At 35.4% G+C, this 16,399-nt stretch overlaps 1 protein-coding gene across 1 annotated transcript; it reads right to left on the bottom strand.

The window, feature by feature from the left end:
* Positions 1-14,429: 14,429 nt before the first annotated feature.
* LOC106414113 (dof zinc finger protein DOF4.6-like) lies at positions 14,430-16,342 on the bottom strand. Its single transcript, XM_013854821.3, has 2 exons — positions 16,066-16,342; positions 14,430-15,692 (listed from the first exon to the last, which is right to left on the bottom strand). The coding sequence occupies exons 1-2, from the start codon at positions 16,087-16,089 to the stop codon at positions 14,679-14,681; spliced, it is 1,038 nt and encodes a 345-aa protein (XP_013710275.2). The 5' UTR covers positions 16,090-16,342; the 3' UTR covers positions 14,430-14,678.
* Positions 16,343-16,399: the final 57 nt, after the last annotated feature.

The following is a 16,399-nucleotide window of genomic DNA, read 5'->3' as shown; positions in this document are numbered from 1 at the left end:
ACAATATTACAAATATGCATCAAGAAAATTAGAATGGTTTACTTTAATTATTTAAATAATGTTAAATATTCTTCTTTGATCCAAACCCTTAATGAGCATTTCCCATTTTTCAAGAGTTAGTGTGTTAGACGTCGACATCACCTATTTCCAAACACAATTATAAAAGCCTCTTCAAGACAACAAAGTATGTTTTTAGGAAAAAGAAACGACAAAGCTAAAAGGAAACAAAAGCCTGACACCGGCCGGAGGTCACTGCATGATCGTAAGTAGTTATTACTTATTAGATGCTACGTCTTTTTTCTTGGTATTCTGTAGAAGGAATAATATGATAAAATATGTTCATTGTGTCTAAACTAACATGGTTCAGCAAAACTAATATGCTCCTAGGCACACATAAATCAGTTTCTTTAAACCCGTTGTACAGTGTTCTGTTTTTCGAACATTTGACTCAGTGGTTTAAAGAGAATTATTCATCTTTTTCAAATCTCACTGGGTGTTGTTGGTATAATTCTGCCCATACATAGTTAGTTACGCATGCAATTATTCACATTCGTAAAGAGTGAAGGAACATCAATCGAGTTTGGAAACAAATATGAACTTATTGAGAAATAGTGAGCAAATGATTTCGTAGAGAGGAAAGAGGGCGAGAGGAACGTCTATCGATCAGCAGCCCCAAGTGACCAGTGATTTTTTTTTTGACCGGGTTTGGAAGTGGAGGGAACGGAGAAATAGAAAAATTTCGCAAGAGCTAAGCCAGAGAATCAAAGTTTATGCAAAAAAAAAGTCAACAAGCCAGAGAAAATCTGATGAATAAACTACAAGAAAATTTGCATACTTATACAATCTATTATATTAAGAAGTTTGCGGAAAGAGACTACTCTTAATAAGGCAGATGACGACGGTTAGACAGTTCTGCAGTTCGTGTAAAGCGGTGCCATTTAGGAGCTATGAATTGGTGAACGATGAGGACATAGTTTTATTTGTTTATTTTTTTCCTATAAAAACTGAATGACGTCAATGGTTAAAAAACAGATTGCTATTATCTGTAAAATAAAAGATGATATACTTATCTTAACGTTGTTTTAGGTAAAAAAATATTTAGTAATGTGAATTATTAAGAAAAAACTGCATCGGATTTTTACAAAAAAAAACAATCTGAGTTCAGATACATACAAGTTTACTACATCTTCTCTGGTTGCCTCATGTAACATAGTTGTCTTAGCTTAAAATCCACAAAATGTTTCTGGACGAAAAAAGAAGAAGAAACAAGCGCTTAAAAAATGTGCAACATTGCGACATAAATATATGAAACCTCCATCACTTTCCTATATCTTGAAACCGTGATAAAAGAAAGGTTACCACTGAAGTTAATGGCTAGTGATTTCAAAATACCACAACTTCCTACCCATTTTACGTACTTCCTCTCTCTTTTGCGTCTTCCTCACATGCCCACATCTCTATTGCAATTATGAATGGTGGATGATCGGGAGATAAAATTTGGTTATGTATCAAAAACTTTAATCAGGAATCAGGAAAAGAAAGAGGAAGGATAAACTGGTTATCAAATATATATAAACAGAGAAGAGACGCAAACCAGAAGGGGTCACAACTCCATTAACGGACGCAATGCTTCACTAAGGGCATCTCCAACCCCACTCCATATTTTACTCCAAAATTGAGAAAATGGAGTGAGAAATGGAGTAATGAACAAAAAATAAAAGGATTACTCCATTTATAGAGTAATGCTTTTATTTTTTGTTCATCACTCTATATCTCACTCCATTTTTTCCATTTTGGAGTAAAATATGGAGTAGGGTTGGAGATGCTCTAAGGACACGACACAAAGCAGCGTCTTCGTCAAAAACGTAAGTCTAATCTCAACCCTTAGATAAAAAGGTGCGATAATATCAACCATTGGATTAAATTCAATTTCTAATAAGATGACATCATCTAAAAAAGATAGAACCCTTGGATTAAATATCCAATCGACATGAACCATTCGATCTTCAATTTTTTTTCCTATAAAAAATGGGTGACATCAGCGGATACTAAAATTCAGTTTGCTATTATATATAGATAAGCGCTAAACCATAAGATCTCCATGTGATATTTCCCTTTTTTTTTCTTCTAAGAATAAGAAAATTTTACTTATCTTGACATACTCTCCAATATGTCTATCCAGCTCATCAACCATCTCTTGGTTTGTCCACTTCTTGATCACCACAACATACCATATTGTGTCGACAAATATATCAAAAGTTCCATAGAGCAAAAGCCTTGCATCTGTTCGACCAACGTTCGCATAAAGTACCATCTCAGCATCAGTGTCAGCTCTGTCCATCTATTTATATTTGTCTCAGCAACTCCACGTCGACATGTTCCAAATTCCCACAGCTATTTGATGATCCACTGCGACAGCTTATAAAAACTCAGTCAACATAACTATTCAGTCTCTCCCTTGGTTTCTGAGTTTTATAATCAAAACACAATCTAACAACATCAACAATAACATCTCCCTTGATGACTGTACGTATAGTAAATTATAAGCATACATTCAATGATATTTGCAACATTCTCTCCTTTTTAAACTTAGTTTGATACTCAAAACACATCATCTTTAGCTACCATCAATCTACGTTCAATATCTCTACACCACAGATATGTCATTGTCTTCTCTCCCTACTCAAGTGCATAAAGTTCTCTTCCTGCTTGAGTACATAACTAACGTAAAACACACACACAACAAATACTGAAACTTATCACAGCATCAAAGAAGATCAGAATCTTTTTCGTTCTCCCAGTCGTGTTTCAAATCTGCTAGGTGTATTTTATAGCTCATCCATCAATACAGACTCTGCTCCTCTTCTCTTGTATGTTCTACAAGCATAACTAGCTATTTTCAAGCTTCTCACCAATGATCTTGTTCAAAATTTCAGGAACCATGGAGCTCAGGAGTGTCCAGAACCATCAACAAGATCGCTGCACTTTAGGGTGATATCATCGAGTCTTCTTACGATCTTAAAGCTTCAACAAAACATATTTGACCTAGAACTTACAGCGCCTGTCTTTATCTATATGTTAAGTCACTTCTTGTATACACCAAGCTGATCCACTTCTACTAGAATCACGTGCAAAACCTCTTTGCAAAACATAAATACAAGACTCTGAGTCACCTGTGGTGAAGCTTCGTCAATCAACTATGACCACAGACTCCGAATCCAGTTATCTTCTAAGAGGATGTAGTTCTACATGTCTAGAATGTCTTTGCCGAGTGTTAGCTCATTCCAGATTCATTTGATAGCTCATTCAATATCTCCACCAGAAATGGGAAAATATGAAAATTCAGATTAGATATAGTGAACCAGTTTGAAGAAGCTCTAATAAAACACAAACCGACCGTTGCAATCTCAATCCCGCCGCTGAATCTCAAACCAGTCGTATCTTAAAGTTCCCAACCAAATTTTAGCTCAATCAAGATATTAGTGAATCACTTTTTCTGCTGGCTGCAACCAGTAAAACTTATTCATTACGAACTACTGATGCCTCACACCTTGCCATAACAACTATTTAAAGAGTTTTGTCTATGTTTTTCTGTCCAAACTGCCACAACATTAGTCGTTTTTGTTTTCTTCACTTGAAAGCTTTGATGAAAACTATATAGAACAACTCATCCTGCTTGTGAAGGTCTTTCTTATCTACCATCTGGAACTATTGTGTGTCTCAAAGAATCCAGAACCATAAATTAGCATTACTGATGAGTTAACTCTTCCTTATGATCTCACGACACAACAACTGATCAATATGTCCAAAGAAAAACGCGGATATGTCCAATATTAAGTGTTTCCCAATAAATCAAATATATCAAACGTTGAGAATTTTTAAGAATTGTGTCCTGCAACAATGAAGTGGACGCAAACACCATCTCAAACGTTTTTATGTTGTTTTGACTTTTGATAGAAACATTGTTTTTTATGAATAGGATAAAGGTAAGCAGAGAACTCGAGAGAAAGTAAAAGAACTTTTCTGAAGTTTTATTAATCTCAAACTTAGTTACAACTCTTGCTAGGGTTTTGCTATTTATAAGAATTGAAATAACAATCTGATGACCTCACAGCTGTCATGACAGCTCACTCATCTTCACCGAGGAGAGCATCAAATCGGTTGCGCAGAGGGAGCTCCTTAGTTGTGAGTGCCGTACTCTTATCTTGTCTTCTTGTCCTGTTTTGACTCAGAGTCTTCATGACCGTTGAGAGTTGTTTGGGCTTGATATGAGGAGGGACCAATGCGTTATTGCTTTCTGACCTATTGGGCTTAATATCCCCGCGCAAACTCGAGGTGGGTGGAAACTCAACTCCGAGTTTGAACCTGATAAAAGCTCTGTTGTGGTAGAGACTTGGTGAACACGTCTGCAATTTGCTGAACCGCTGGAATGTGTTTGACGATCAGAGACCCATCTGCTACTTTCTCCCGAGCAAAGTGATAATGTGTAGCAAAGTGTTTCGACTTGCGATGAAGCACTGGGTTCGCAGTTAACTGTACCGCGGAAAGATTGTCGCAGTAGACCTCTGCAGCAGTTTGATGCTTGACTCCAATACTCTGTAACATTCCACTGATCCAGGATAGTTCAGCGGCTGTATCCGACAAGGTTCTGTATTCAGCTTCAGTGGATGAACGAGCAACTGAGTCTTGTCTTTTAGCAGACCATGAAATCAGATTTGATCCAAGAAATGTACAGAATCCTCCAGTAGACCTTCTTGTGTCTTGACATCCTGCCCAATCGCTGTCGCAGTAAGCCCTTAGCTGTGAGTCTGTGTCTGCCATCAAGGAAAGTCCCATGTTAATGGTTCCTTTGAGATATCTCAGAATCCGTTTGAGAAAGTTGAAGTCCGACATAGTAGGCTCATGCATCTTCTGGCACACAAGATTCACAGAAAACTGAATGTCCGGTCTTTTCAATGTGAGATACTGCAGTTTGCCTGCAAGATTTCGAAAATAAGTAGGATTTGAAAACACTTCATCTTGATGTGGGACTCTATCAAGTTGGAGAGGAAGTGGCGTCGGCATTGGAGCACAGTCTAACATGCCCGCAGCTTGCAACAGATCAGAAGCATACTTTTCTTGATTGAGAAAGAGGCCAGTAGATGTGAAATGAGCTTGAATTCCAAGAAAGTAGCTCAGCGGACCCATATCTTTCATTCTGAACTGCTTCTTAAGTGCATCAAGAAGTTGTTGAACCAATGCCTTGTTGTTTCCTGTCAGTACCATATCATCCACATATAGTAACAAAAAAATCACATCCTGGTCCTTCTGATAAACAAATAGTGAAGGATCTTTAACGTTGCAAGCAAAGCCAAACTCTAGCAGGTAAGAGCTGAATTTATCAAACCAGGCCCTCGGAGCCTGCTTGAGATCATAGATTGCTTTTCGAAGTAAACAAACATATTCCAGATGAGCTTTATCTTCAAAACCCGGTGGCTGTTTCATATATACTGTCTCATGAAGATCGCCATGCAGGAAGGCGTTCTTAACGTCTAGCTGCCTTATATCCCATTTGTTGATAACGGCGAAGTGTAGCACTATTCTTACTGTCGCAGTTCGAACAACTGGGCTGTAAGTTTCCAGAAAATCAACACCTTCTGTCTGCTCATTTCCTCTGGCAACTAATCTAGACCGAAGCTTTTGTAGTGTTCCATCAGCGTTGAGTTTGACTTTGTGAACCCAACCAGACCCAATTGGTTGAACTCCTGAGGGTAGGGGAACAAGACTCCATGTTTCTGTTTCATTACATGTTGATATCTCCTCTCCCATTGATCCATTCCAACCTGGATGTTTCAAGGCTTCTGCCACTGTTCGAGGAGGTGTAGGAAGACCTTTTACCGTGAATAGAGCATATCTTGGGTTGGGTTTCATCACTCCTACTTTTCCTTTGGTTGTCATCTTATGAGAGTTGACAGGAGGTATAATAGCTGGGTCTTGATCTTCTTGAAGGTCATTTTGATTGCTCTCATCAGAAGAGGAGCTTTCAGTAGACTGATGAGATGGTGCGTCTTGGTCAGGAATAGGTGCAACAGGGGAGGGCTGATTATCAGGAACCGGTAGCAGAACTGTTTTCCTAATCTCTTCTTGAGAGTTTGAGATAGTATCTTCTGGTGAAAGGTGGTTTGTTACTGGGTACTGCAGTCTCCAAGAAGAGCTTAATGGAGTTGTTGCAGAAGGAAGCAGATGTTGATACACATCAGTATACGGAAGTCTTGACTCGTCAAATAAAACATGTCTGTTTATATACACACGTCCAGTTGGAGGGTGGTAGCATCGGTAGCCCTTGTACTTTTCGTTGTAGCCAACAAAAACACACAGCAATGACATAGGATCGAACTTATTCTTCGCATAAGGTCTCAGATACGGGTAGCAAGCACAACCAAAGACTCGTAATGCTGTGTAGACAGGACTGATTCCATTTAGCAACTCAAAAGGACTCATCATTTTATCATTGACTGAAGACGGTAGAAGGTTGCTGAGGAAGGATGCAGTGTAAAATGCTTCAACCCACAGTGTGTAAGGCATGTGACTCTGGTATATCATGGACAATCCAAGCTCTGTAATGTGTCGATGTCGTCTTTCAGCAATCCCATTTTGTTCTGGAGTGTGTGGGCATGACACGATGTGTTTGATCCCAGTAGCAGCAAAGTGATCAGTAAGAGACTTGTTTATGAACTCACCGCCTCCATCTGACTGGAATATTGCTATCTTCTGATTATATTAATTTTCGACTTGAAGTTGAAAGACTTTGAAGATTGCAAACACATCAGACTTTGATTTAAGGGGATATAACCAACAGAATCTTGAGTAATTGTCAATGAACACAACATAAAAGCGAAAACCCTGAACTGAGACAACAGGTGCAGGGCCCCAAACATCACAATGTATTCTCTCAAGAACTCTACTTGATCTGAAAACTGAACTAGAAAAGGGAAGTTTGCTTGTCTTGCCAACTTGACACGCTTCACACATAGACTGAGATAACTTGCTGAAAGAAATGGCCTTTATTGTTGATAGATGCTTCAGAACTTGATCATTCGGATGTCCTAGCCTCATGTGCCACACTCTGTCACTGGTGATCTGTTGTCGAGACGAGTAGAAAGCCTTAAGCGGAGAATCATCCAACCGATACAAGCCCTTAGTTTTGCTTCCCTGACTGAGAACCTTGTTGGTTTGCTTGTCCTTAATACACACAGTAGTAGCATCAAAGGTGAACTCACATGGGTAATCATCAGTGAGTTTAGACACAGACAACAATGACTTTGTAATTTTTGGACAAATTAACACATCAAGTAGTGGGATGTTACCTGATCCAGTAGGAATGGATGCAGAACCAACATGGGTGATAGGAAGGAAGTCACCGTTGCCGACCATTACTTGACCATCTCCATCATACTCTTGAGCATTGTCTAAGTGCTGAACTGAGCTTGTAATATGAAGCGAAGCCCCACTGTCTGGATACCATTCAGCTCCCGATGTCCTGTTGTGTGGTGACGTGGTGAGGAAGTTGGCTTGTGGAGAGGGACCGTTGATGGCAAAGTGTTCATCGAACCTTCTGTAACACTTGTACGCATGGTGGCCATATTTGCCGCAAATCTGACACGTTGGACGCTGTTCAGACAAGCCAGAAGACCTGCTTGCTTGATGACCAAACTGTTGCGGAAACCCTCTTCCTTGCGTAGTGTATGAGCCACGACCTCTGTATCCTCCACGGTTCTGTCCTCGACCACGTCCAGAGTATCCTCCACGGCTTGTATAATATGCTTCATGAGGTGAGACTTCAGGAACTTGTTCGTATGTCTTTAGCTTATCCTCAAATCCGGTGAGTTTGTGAATGACATCTTCAAAGCAAGGACCTGGATACACATCCATTGAGTGCTCTATCACAGTACAAACTGCTTCATACTCTTTCCCTAGACCATTGAGGACTCCATAGATCTTCTCATGTTCTGTGATAGGAGCACCTATGGAGTCAAGCTGATCACAGAGAGACTTTATCTCAGACAGATACACTCCCATGGTTTTGTTACCTTTGACCGTCGTCTGGACACGCCTTTGAAGATCGAGTCTTCTTGTTGCAGAAACACGGTTATACTTCTTTGCTAACGCCAACCAAACATCTTGAGAGGTGTGAAGTCCATACACAGACTTGAGCGCATCTTCAGATAACGTTCCGTACAACCAAGCGAGGATGAGTTGATCTTTCTGGATCCATTTGTTGAACTCCGGGTTCACCGCTTGAGTTTCTTCTTCACCGTTGAGGACTGTGAGCGTCGGTTCAGGACGAGGCAAAGCACCGGTGACATACCCTAGAAGCGTCTGACTGGAGAGAAACTGCTCAAACTTTAGTTTCCAGATGAGATAGTTCCCTTCTTTGAGCTTTAAGGTTACTGCTTGAGTGATTGTTAGAGCTGAAATAGCGCGCGGATCTTGATTGCCGTCCATCGTCTGAGCTCTGATACCATAAAGGTAAGCAGAGAACTTGAGAGAAAGTAAAGAACTTTTCTGAAGTTTTATTAATCTCAAACTTAGTTACAACTCTTGCTAGGGTTTTGCTATTTATAAGAATTGAAATAACAATCTGATGACCTCACAGCTGTCATGACCTCTGTATCCTCCACGGTTCTGTCCTCGACCACGTCCAGAGTATCCTCCACGGCTTGTATAATATGCTTCATGAGGTGAGACTTCAGGAACTTGTTCGTATGTCTTTAGCTTATCCTCAAATCCGGTGAGTTTGTGAATGACATCTTCAAAGCAAGGACCTGGATACACATCCATTGAGTGCTCTATCACAGTACAAACTGCTTCATACTCTTTCCCTAGACCATTGAGGACTCCATAGATCTTCTCATGTTCTGTGATAGGAGCACCTATGGAGTCAAGCTGATCACAGAGAGACTTTATCTCAGACAGATACACTCCCATGGTTTTGTTACCTTTGACCGTCGTCTGGACACGCCTTTGAAGATCGAGTCTTCTTGTTGCAGAAACACGGTTATACTTCTTTGCTTACGCCAACCAAACATCTTGAGAGGTGTGAAGTCCACACACAAACTTGAGCGCATCTTCAGATAACGTTCCGTACAACCAAGCGAGGATGAGTTGATCTTTCTGGATCCATTTGTTGAACTCCGGGTTCACCGCTTGAGTTTCTTCTTCACCGTTGAGGACTGTGAGCGTCGGTTCAGGACGAGGCAAAGCACCGGTGACATACCCTAGAAGCGTCTGACTGGAGAGAAACTGCTCAAACTTTAGTTTCCAGATGAGATAGTTCCCTTCTTTGAGCTTCAAGGTTACTGCTTGAGTGATTGTTAGAGCTGAAATAGCGCGCGGATCTTGATTGCCGTCCATCGTCTGAGCTCTGATACCATAAAGGTAAGCAGAGAACTTGAGAGAAAGTAAAGAACTTTTCTGAAGGTTTATTAATCTCAAACTTAGTTACAACTCTTGCTAGGGTTTTGCTATTTATAAGAATTGAAATAACAATCTGATGACCTCACAGCTGTCATGACAGCTCACTCATCTTCACCGAGGAGAGCATCAAATCGGTTGCGCAGAGGGAGCTCCTTAGCTGTGAGTGCCGTACTCTTATCTTGTCTTCTTGTTCTGTTTTGACTCAGAGTCTTCATGACCGTTGAGAGTTGTTTGGGCTTGATATGAGGAGGGACCAATGCGTTATTGCTTTCTGACCCATTGGGCTTAATATAGGATAGTTCCAGAACTGAATATGTAGAACCTTTTTTTTTGATAAATTTTTTTTTTTTTTTTTTACGACGATACGTAGAACCTTGTTTCAACTACTCCATTGAACTTTCAAAAAAACTACTCCATAGAACGGATTCTCACAGAACTTAAGTAATAACCTGATCCATCAACCATTTTATCATACTGAATTGTTGATTTTATCTTTCAGTATCGTTTTTAAATGGTGGCGCTTGGGAAAAAATAACATTTTTTCTCTCTTTTTTTCTCACCAACTATTGTTGAATAATTTAGCAGAAGTGTTGTACTTAGAAATTCAAAATACTTTTCCATCAGACATAAATTCAGTGTTACCATAACCATGTGGAAATCTATAATGATCCCTCAAAATAGATACACTTCTACAGTTCAAAAAAATAGATATACAAATCCTAACATCTAATAAATTATAATAGAACAACTTGATTTCTACTCTCGAAATATATGTAGACCTATACAAATCTACACTGCACAATACTTTCAATTAATTTACATAAATACAATTTTCACAAAGAAAAAACATTACAAGTATTACTACTTAAGCTGTACTTACACTTAAAATTGTGCTAAAAGTACGACATAAGTCGTAGATAAAATCTCTCTCGCTTCTCAAGTAATGCTAAACAAAATAGTAAGAAAAGTTGGCCCTGTTAGGGGAATGAAATTCAGATGAAATTCGTGATTACCTTTTATGAAAAAAAATATTGACGAATTTGTTATTCCTCAAAATTGATACCAATTAAATTGATTTTTTTTGTCAAATTATTATATATGGATCCCACCACATTCTTCTATGTTCGTCATAAATAGATGAATTATTGAAAAAGTATTTTGCTCTTCTAAATTTTCTAAAATTGATAAGTAACGTTTGTTCTTCAATGTTGATTTTTCAATTCAATTCTTTAAATGAAAATTTGTTCATTTTTTCTGTACATTTTGTTCATTTTTATGGTCATCAATTGAACGCTTTGTGGAGAAGACTTTTTAAATTAAAGGACGTGGATTTTTATTCGATGTTTGTTGAGCTACAATACGAGAGAAAACGTAACATTATTTAATTGAAAATTGTATATGCTCCACTAGAACTTATCCATCAGATCACATCCATATTTCAACACAAACATACCGAATTAAAAACTTAGTGTAGAAGTATGTTTTTAAGGTCGAGTCACTGTCATTTCCAGACAAAATTATATAACGTTGGTCGGATTCTTTTTTATCTTTCCTTATATAGTAGCCACCATAACACACCACCTAAGTCCTTTGACCTCGATGTCTATGGATTTTGTTGATAAAACTTTCGATGTCATCTACCGATCTACGTTGTTCGACGCCATAATCTCATTGGTTATTTTTTTTTTTTTTAAACTGATATTGGTTTATTTGTTAAAAGTCTTATTCACACCAAAGTAAATAAGTTACTTTACAAGATAATATATTCCTTTATGTATAAGTTGCATCAGAATTTCGTACAAACTCACGGGCGAGTAGTAAGATGAATAAATGATACAGCCAGATAAATAAAAATTAGCAATTTGATTTTATTGTAAAACTTGAAATATTTTACAGGTCCAGGTCACAAAACCTCGTTAAGAGTTTTGGGATTATTCAGTCGCTATTGTATAGCTTGCTTTGATTAGATAATGATCCGGAGGTTATCATTGGGTTTAACTAAAATTTAATATGCGAAGATATCAATACCTTCGAAATAAAAGTTTATAATATTGCACCAGAAAAAAGGTTAACAATATCTTATGAGTACAATTTATAGTTTTTTTGCACCTATTAATCTGTTTCATGTTTTGATAGTTACGAATATATTTCAACAACCATTTTTTCTATGTGATTTTTATGATATTAAAAACAATGAGAAATATTAAAATTGATTTTACATCCAATAATCCTACATACATATAAAAGATCTTTAACATCATATAAGAAATATCATCAAACGTGAATCACATATAATAGCTCAGAATATTAAGTTATTTAGTTTACATCATTTGCATGGTTTAGAATTCAAAATCTGGACTTCTTAATATAAAAACAATAAAAAACTTTTAATCAAATTATTAAATTTAAAGGGTTTCCATATTTTTCCGGTGTAGTTATTTAACATAAAGTTTCGATGTCGAATTATTTTACAGCGAAATTTTTTAGTTCGTGGGATGTTGATAAGAATTAAGACATATGGAGACTAAAATTCTAGGTAGCCATGAAAAACCAATAGCTGAAATATACAACCATATTTCATTTTCCCTTGTTAAATTAGGCTTCGAATTATTAGTTCAAAACTAAATTATAGTAATGGATTTAAAACAATTAGCTGAAATATTCAACCATTTTTCATTTTCCCTTGTTAATTTTTTTTTTGTCAACGTCCCTTGTTAAATTTAATCTTCGAATTATTAGTTTAAACCTAAATTATAGTAATTTCAGTAAAAAGATAACTAAATTTTAGTAATACATTTAATAATATTTGTACGTGGTGTAAGCAGTTGTGTAGATTGGTAGAAGGAAAAAGAACAAATCAAAGACAAGCGTCAAGATCTAGATTGACGAAGCTGAAACCATAGTGGGGTGAATAATTTCAAACACACAGATTTCAAGGAGAATGTTTCTGTGGGCCTCCTTTAATCCTTAGACTTGTCTCTCATATTATTCTTCCCTCTCTTCATTTTCAAATACTATTAAAAATAAAACTAATTGCCTCTTCTGTCTAACACATGAAAACCAAAACATGGTTTATTTCATTTCGTTGAACAAAAAAAAAAGAAGTTTATTTCATTTCAAATTTTTTTCCTAACCAAAGCAATAAAGAACAAGTCCATGAAATCAACTTTTTCCAAATTCACTGATGGCATAGACATAATCAAAATGCATAAAGCTAATCAGGTAGCTTGTCTGATTATTCTAAACGATCAATCAGTTGTTTTGTGGTCAGGAACGAACTTAATAATTAAATTTAGATGGAATATGGTTTTATTAATTAATTGGGATGGTAGGGCTTTAACCAGTCTTTGGCAATAAATAATAGATAAAGCGTTTTAGTGAGGATCATGTGAAAGTCATCAGAGCTTACCTGTCTCTTTTAATTAATTTAACTAGATTTTGATCCGTGCAACCGCACGGGTGTTTGTTTTCACTTTTCTATACATAAATTATTGTTTTAGAACATAAGTGGTATATATTTTTAATGTTAATCATATACTTAAATATTTATATAATTATTTCAAATACAATAATTTTATAATTTACATGTTATAATTAATTAATTTTTTAAACCTTATGTATTTGCCGCTTCTTATTATATATTTATCTTATTGTATTTGAATTTAGTTATTAAACAAATTAATAAATTCATGAGAAAATATATTTAAAAAATATTTTGTATTTAATTTATGCTAAATTCTGACCCGTATTTCAAAACTGAATTTTTTTTACCAATATTTTTATGCTTATTCATTTTAGATAATTTATTATTGTATATATAAAAGTGTAAGATATGTTAATTTTTAGACATGTATTATATAGTTTGTTAATTTTAAGTCGTTCTATCATCATATTATATTTTAAATAAATAGTTTATATTTATAAAAATAAATTTATAAATTTATCAATTGAATATAATTTTATCATATTTATTTTAGTATAATAATTATATTTTAACATGATCATGACTATAAAAGTAGATAAAATAGGATATAATTTATTTATTTTCATTTCTAAATGATAACTTAAAATACATTAAGTTATTGTTTAAATATTACACAGATTTATTAGAATTTTTAAAATATAATATATAAATATATATTATATTTAAAATGAAAATATATTATGATTAAAGTAGTTACAAAGATTTTATATTATTAACTTTAAAGAAATACATGTTAATTTGTATACATGTATTATATAGTTTGATAATGTTAACCCATTTTACCAACATATTAGATTTTATTTTTGAACATAAATATTTTATAATTACGAAAATAAAATATATAAATATATAAATTTAATACAATTTTATTATATTTAGCTCAATATAATAATTTTAATTTAATATGATTGATTATGATTATATAATAACTAAAATATTATAGATTTTTTTATTTTTCGTTTTATATAACTGATTATATTAATGCATAATAATATTTTAAACTAATTTCAAAATTAGTGAAAATATTTAAATATAATTTCAAAAATAAAGATCTTGTAAAAATCTTCTTAAACAGATTTGTTAGAATTTTAAAATAAATATATTTATATTTAAAATAAAAAGATATCAAAAGATACTATGATTGAAATATTTTAAAAATTATATTTATTATTAGTCTGAATTAAAATATAGCATGAATTTCTATGAATAGGTCCATTAGGTCCATTTTTAAAAAAAATCACACATGAATCAAGGTTGTGACTTCTGTTTTAATATATAAGATTTTTAATTTATTATACCTGTTCTTTAATTTAATTAGTACCATCATCCATTCGTTGCGTGACCAAAACAATCAAGACATACTATGCTGCTGCACATAATTGGTTACACTATATATATGCAAAAAGAAAATTCGCATTAATTTGTTATAACGTCTGGAATTATTAGTGGACAAAGACCTGAAAAATATAATCAAAGAAGGAACATCAAAAGACCAACCAATGTATCATTTATAACCTGTGTTAACGATCCATAACAAAAATTCAAAACAAATTAAAGTCATTCGATATGCATGCACCCTCGATTATATCCTTTAATCCAAGCTAACTCCAAAATTAACCCGAAAAAACACTAATAAGAACATTTAAACTGAAGTTAAGAACATATTGATTAATTAAATAAATAACAATAATTAACCATTAATGATATAGTACTATCTTCATCATCAAACTGAGAAAATCTAGCACCATGATCCTCCACTCAACATCCCAGTCCAATACCCACCAGAATTAGCAGATGCATCACCACCACTTGCTCGCTTCTGATTATCATTAATGTCGACATTAATTGTTGCTGATGAAGAAGAAACTGGCAGTTTCAAATCCTCAAAAGGAAACAAATGCCTTCCATTCACATCATCACCAGCTTCTCCTCCTCCTTCTCCTTCTTGAAATCCTCCGTGGAATCCATTATTATGATGATGATCCAATGAAAACCCTAGCAGTGTGGTGTTTGAGTTACAAGGCTTGTAATGATCTTGCATTGAAAACCCTCCAGATGTTGGATCTTGGTTATGAAATGGAAAACCCATGAATGAAGAACTCCCATTATTACTAGTATTGTTTCTTATGAGATCCAAAGAAGAAACTGCCATAGCTGACGTGGTAGAAGATGAAGAACTGAGCAATGGATTGTTAGTGCTCTTGTTGTTGTTCCCAATATTGTGAATGAGGTCGGTGAAATTGGTCCTGATCAACCCATGTGGTGGAAAACCTAAATTGAGATCTTGTTGAGTCGTCTCAAAGAATTTAGGGTTTTGACCAGTCAGCCCTTGTTGAGACATGCTCATGAGGTGGTGGTGATCAGAGTGATGCTTTTTCGTAGCTGGTTGTGTAGAATCCGAGTGATTTTTATTAATATCAGAAGACGAAGAAACTGAAGAAGAGTGAGATCTCTTGTTCTTTCTTGAGCCACCACCAACAGGGATGTTCCTAAGCGAACCGCCTTCCGTCCAATACCTTCTACAACCTTTGCAGAAGAATCTTGGCTGCGTCAAGCTATAATTGTTGTAGTAACAAAACTTTGTGTTGATTGAGTTACATCTTGGGCAGTTTACAGCTTGGTCCTTTTCTGGCCTTGCCTTCCTCTCAGCTCCTCCCCCCGCCCCAACCGATGATGGCTGCTGCGTCTGGGCCGATTGCGGCTTTGGGCATGTGTTTGTTACTATTTCTTCCAAGGGCTTCACTACCATCTCCTGCTTATCAAAATCACCAAAAAGCAATTCTTCCAACCATTAGCTCAAAACTCAATACATATATATGTAAAGACATAATTAACATATATATGATTTAATTATGAACAAATCAATGGTATTTCATCAAGAGATAAATGATTGGAATATTTGAGAAAGGCTTTAACCAAAAACATAAAAGAAAAGGCAAATTAATAAAGGGTAAAGTGAAAAACATATATAAGTGTTGAAGAGAAACATCAAAAGAAGAAGATCCAAAATATTAAACTCTTAAGTTATTAAATCAAGTACTGAGTCTAGATGAATCAATTGTTTAATCTACATCAACACATACATATTGATTTGTACGAGAAATGAATATATATTATGTATATACCTGTGGCCATTGAGCCGTATCCATAGTTGAGCTTCCTCCGATCGGCAGAAACAAAACCTGATATTTTGTTTAACTATAGATTTGAAAGAAAAAAAGTTAGATTCTTTTGTTGGTGAAGAGAGAGGGGGGTTTTGATCGCTGAGAAATCTTTTTTTTGAATGAGGAACTTCTTTGTATATGCTTGTCTGATCACAGTTGCTTTATGGTAGAGATAGAGAGAGGGACCAAATTGTCTAATATAAATTACCAAAACATTCCGAGTGGGAATCTTTGTCGTACTGAAAAATAGATACTTTAATACGCGTACATATATAGTGTATGCATGTATGTGTAG

Source organism: Brassica napus, chromosome A1, assembly GCF_020379485.1.
Source record: "Brassica napus cultivar Da-Ae chromosome A1, Da-Ae, whole genome shotgun sequence".
NCBI lineage: Eukaryota > Viridiplantae > Streptophyta > Magnoliopsida > Brassicales > Brassicaceae > Brassica > Brassica napus.
This window is presented reverse-complemented; position numbering and strand designations above follow the sequence as displayed.

Excerpts from the sequence above, each read along its gene's own strand:
- LOC106414113 (XM_013854821.3), bottom strand. The coding sequence starts at position 16,089 with ATGGATACGGCTCAATGGCCACAG. Across the intron at positions 15,693-16,065 it reads ATACGGCTCAATGGCCACAG|GAGATGGTAGTGAAGCCCTT; the intron begins GTATATACATAA and ends TTTGATAAGCAG.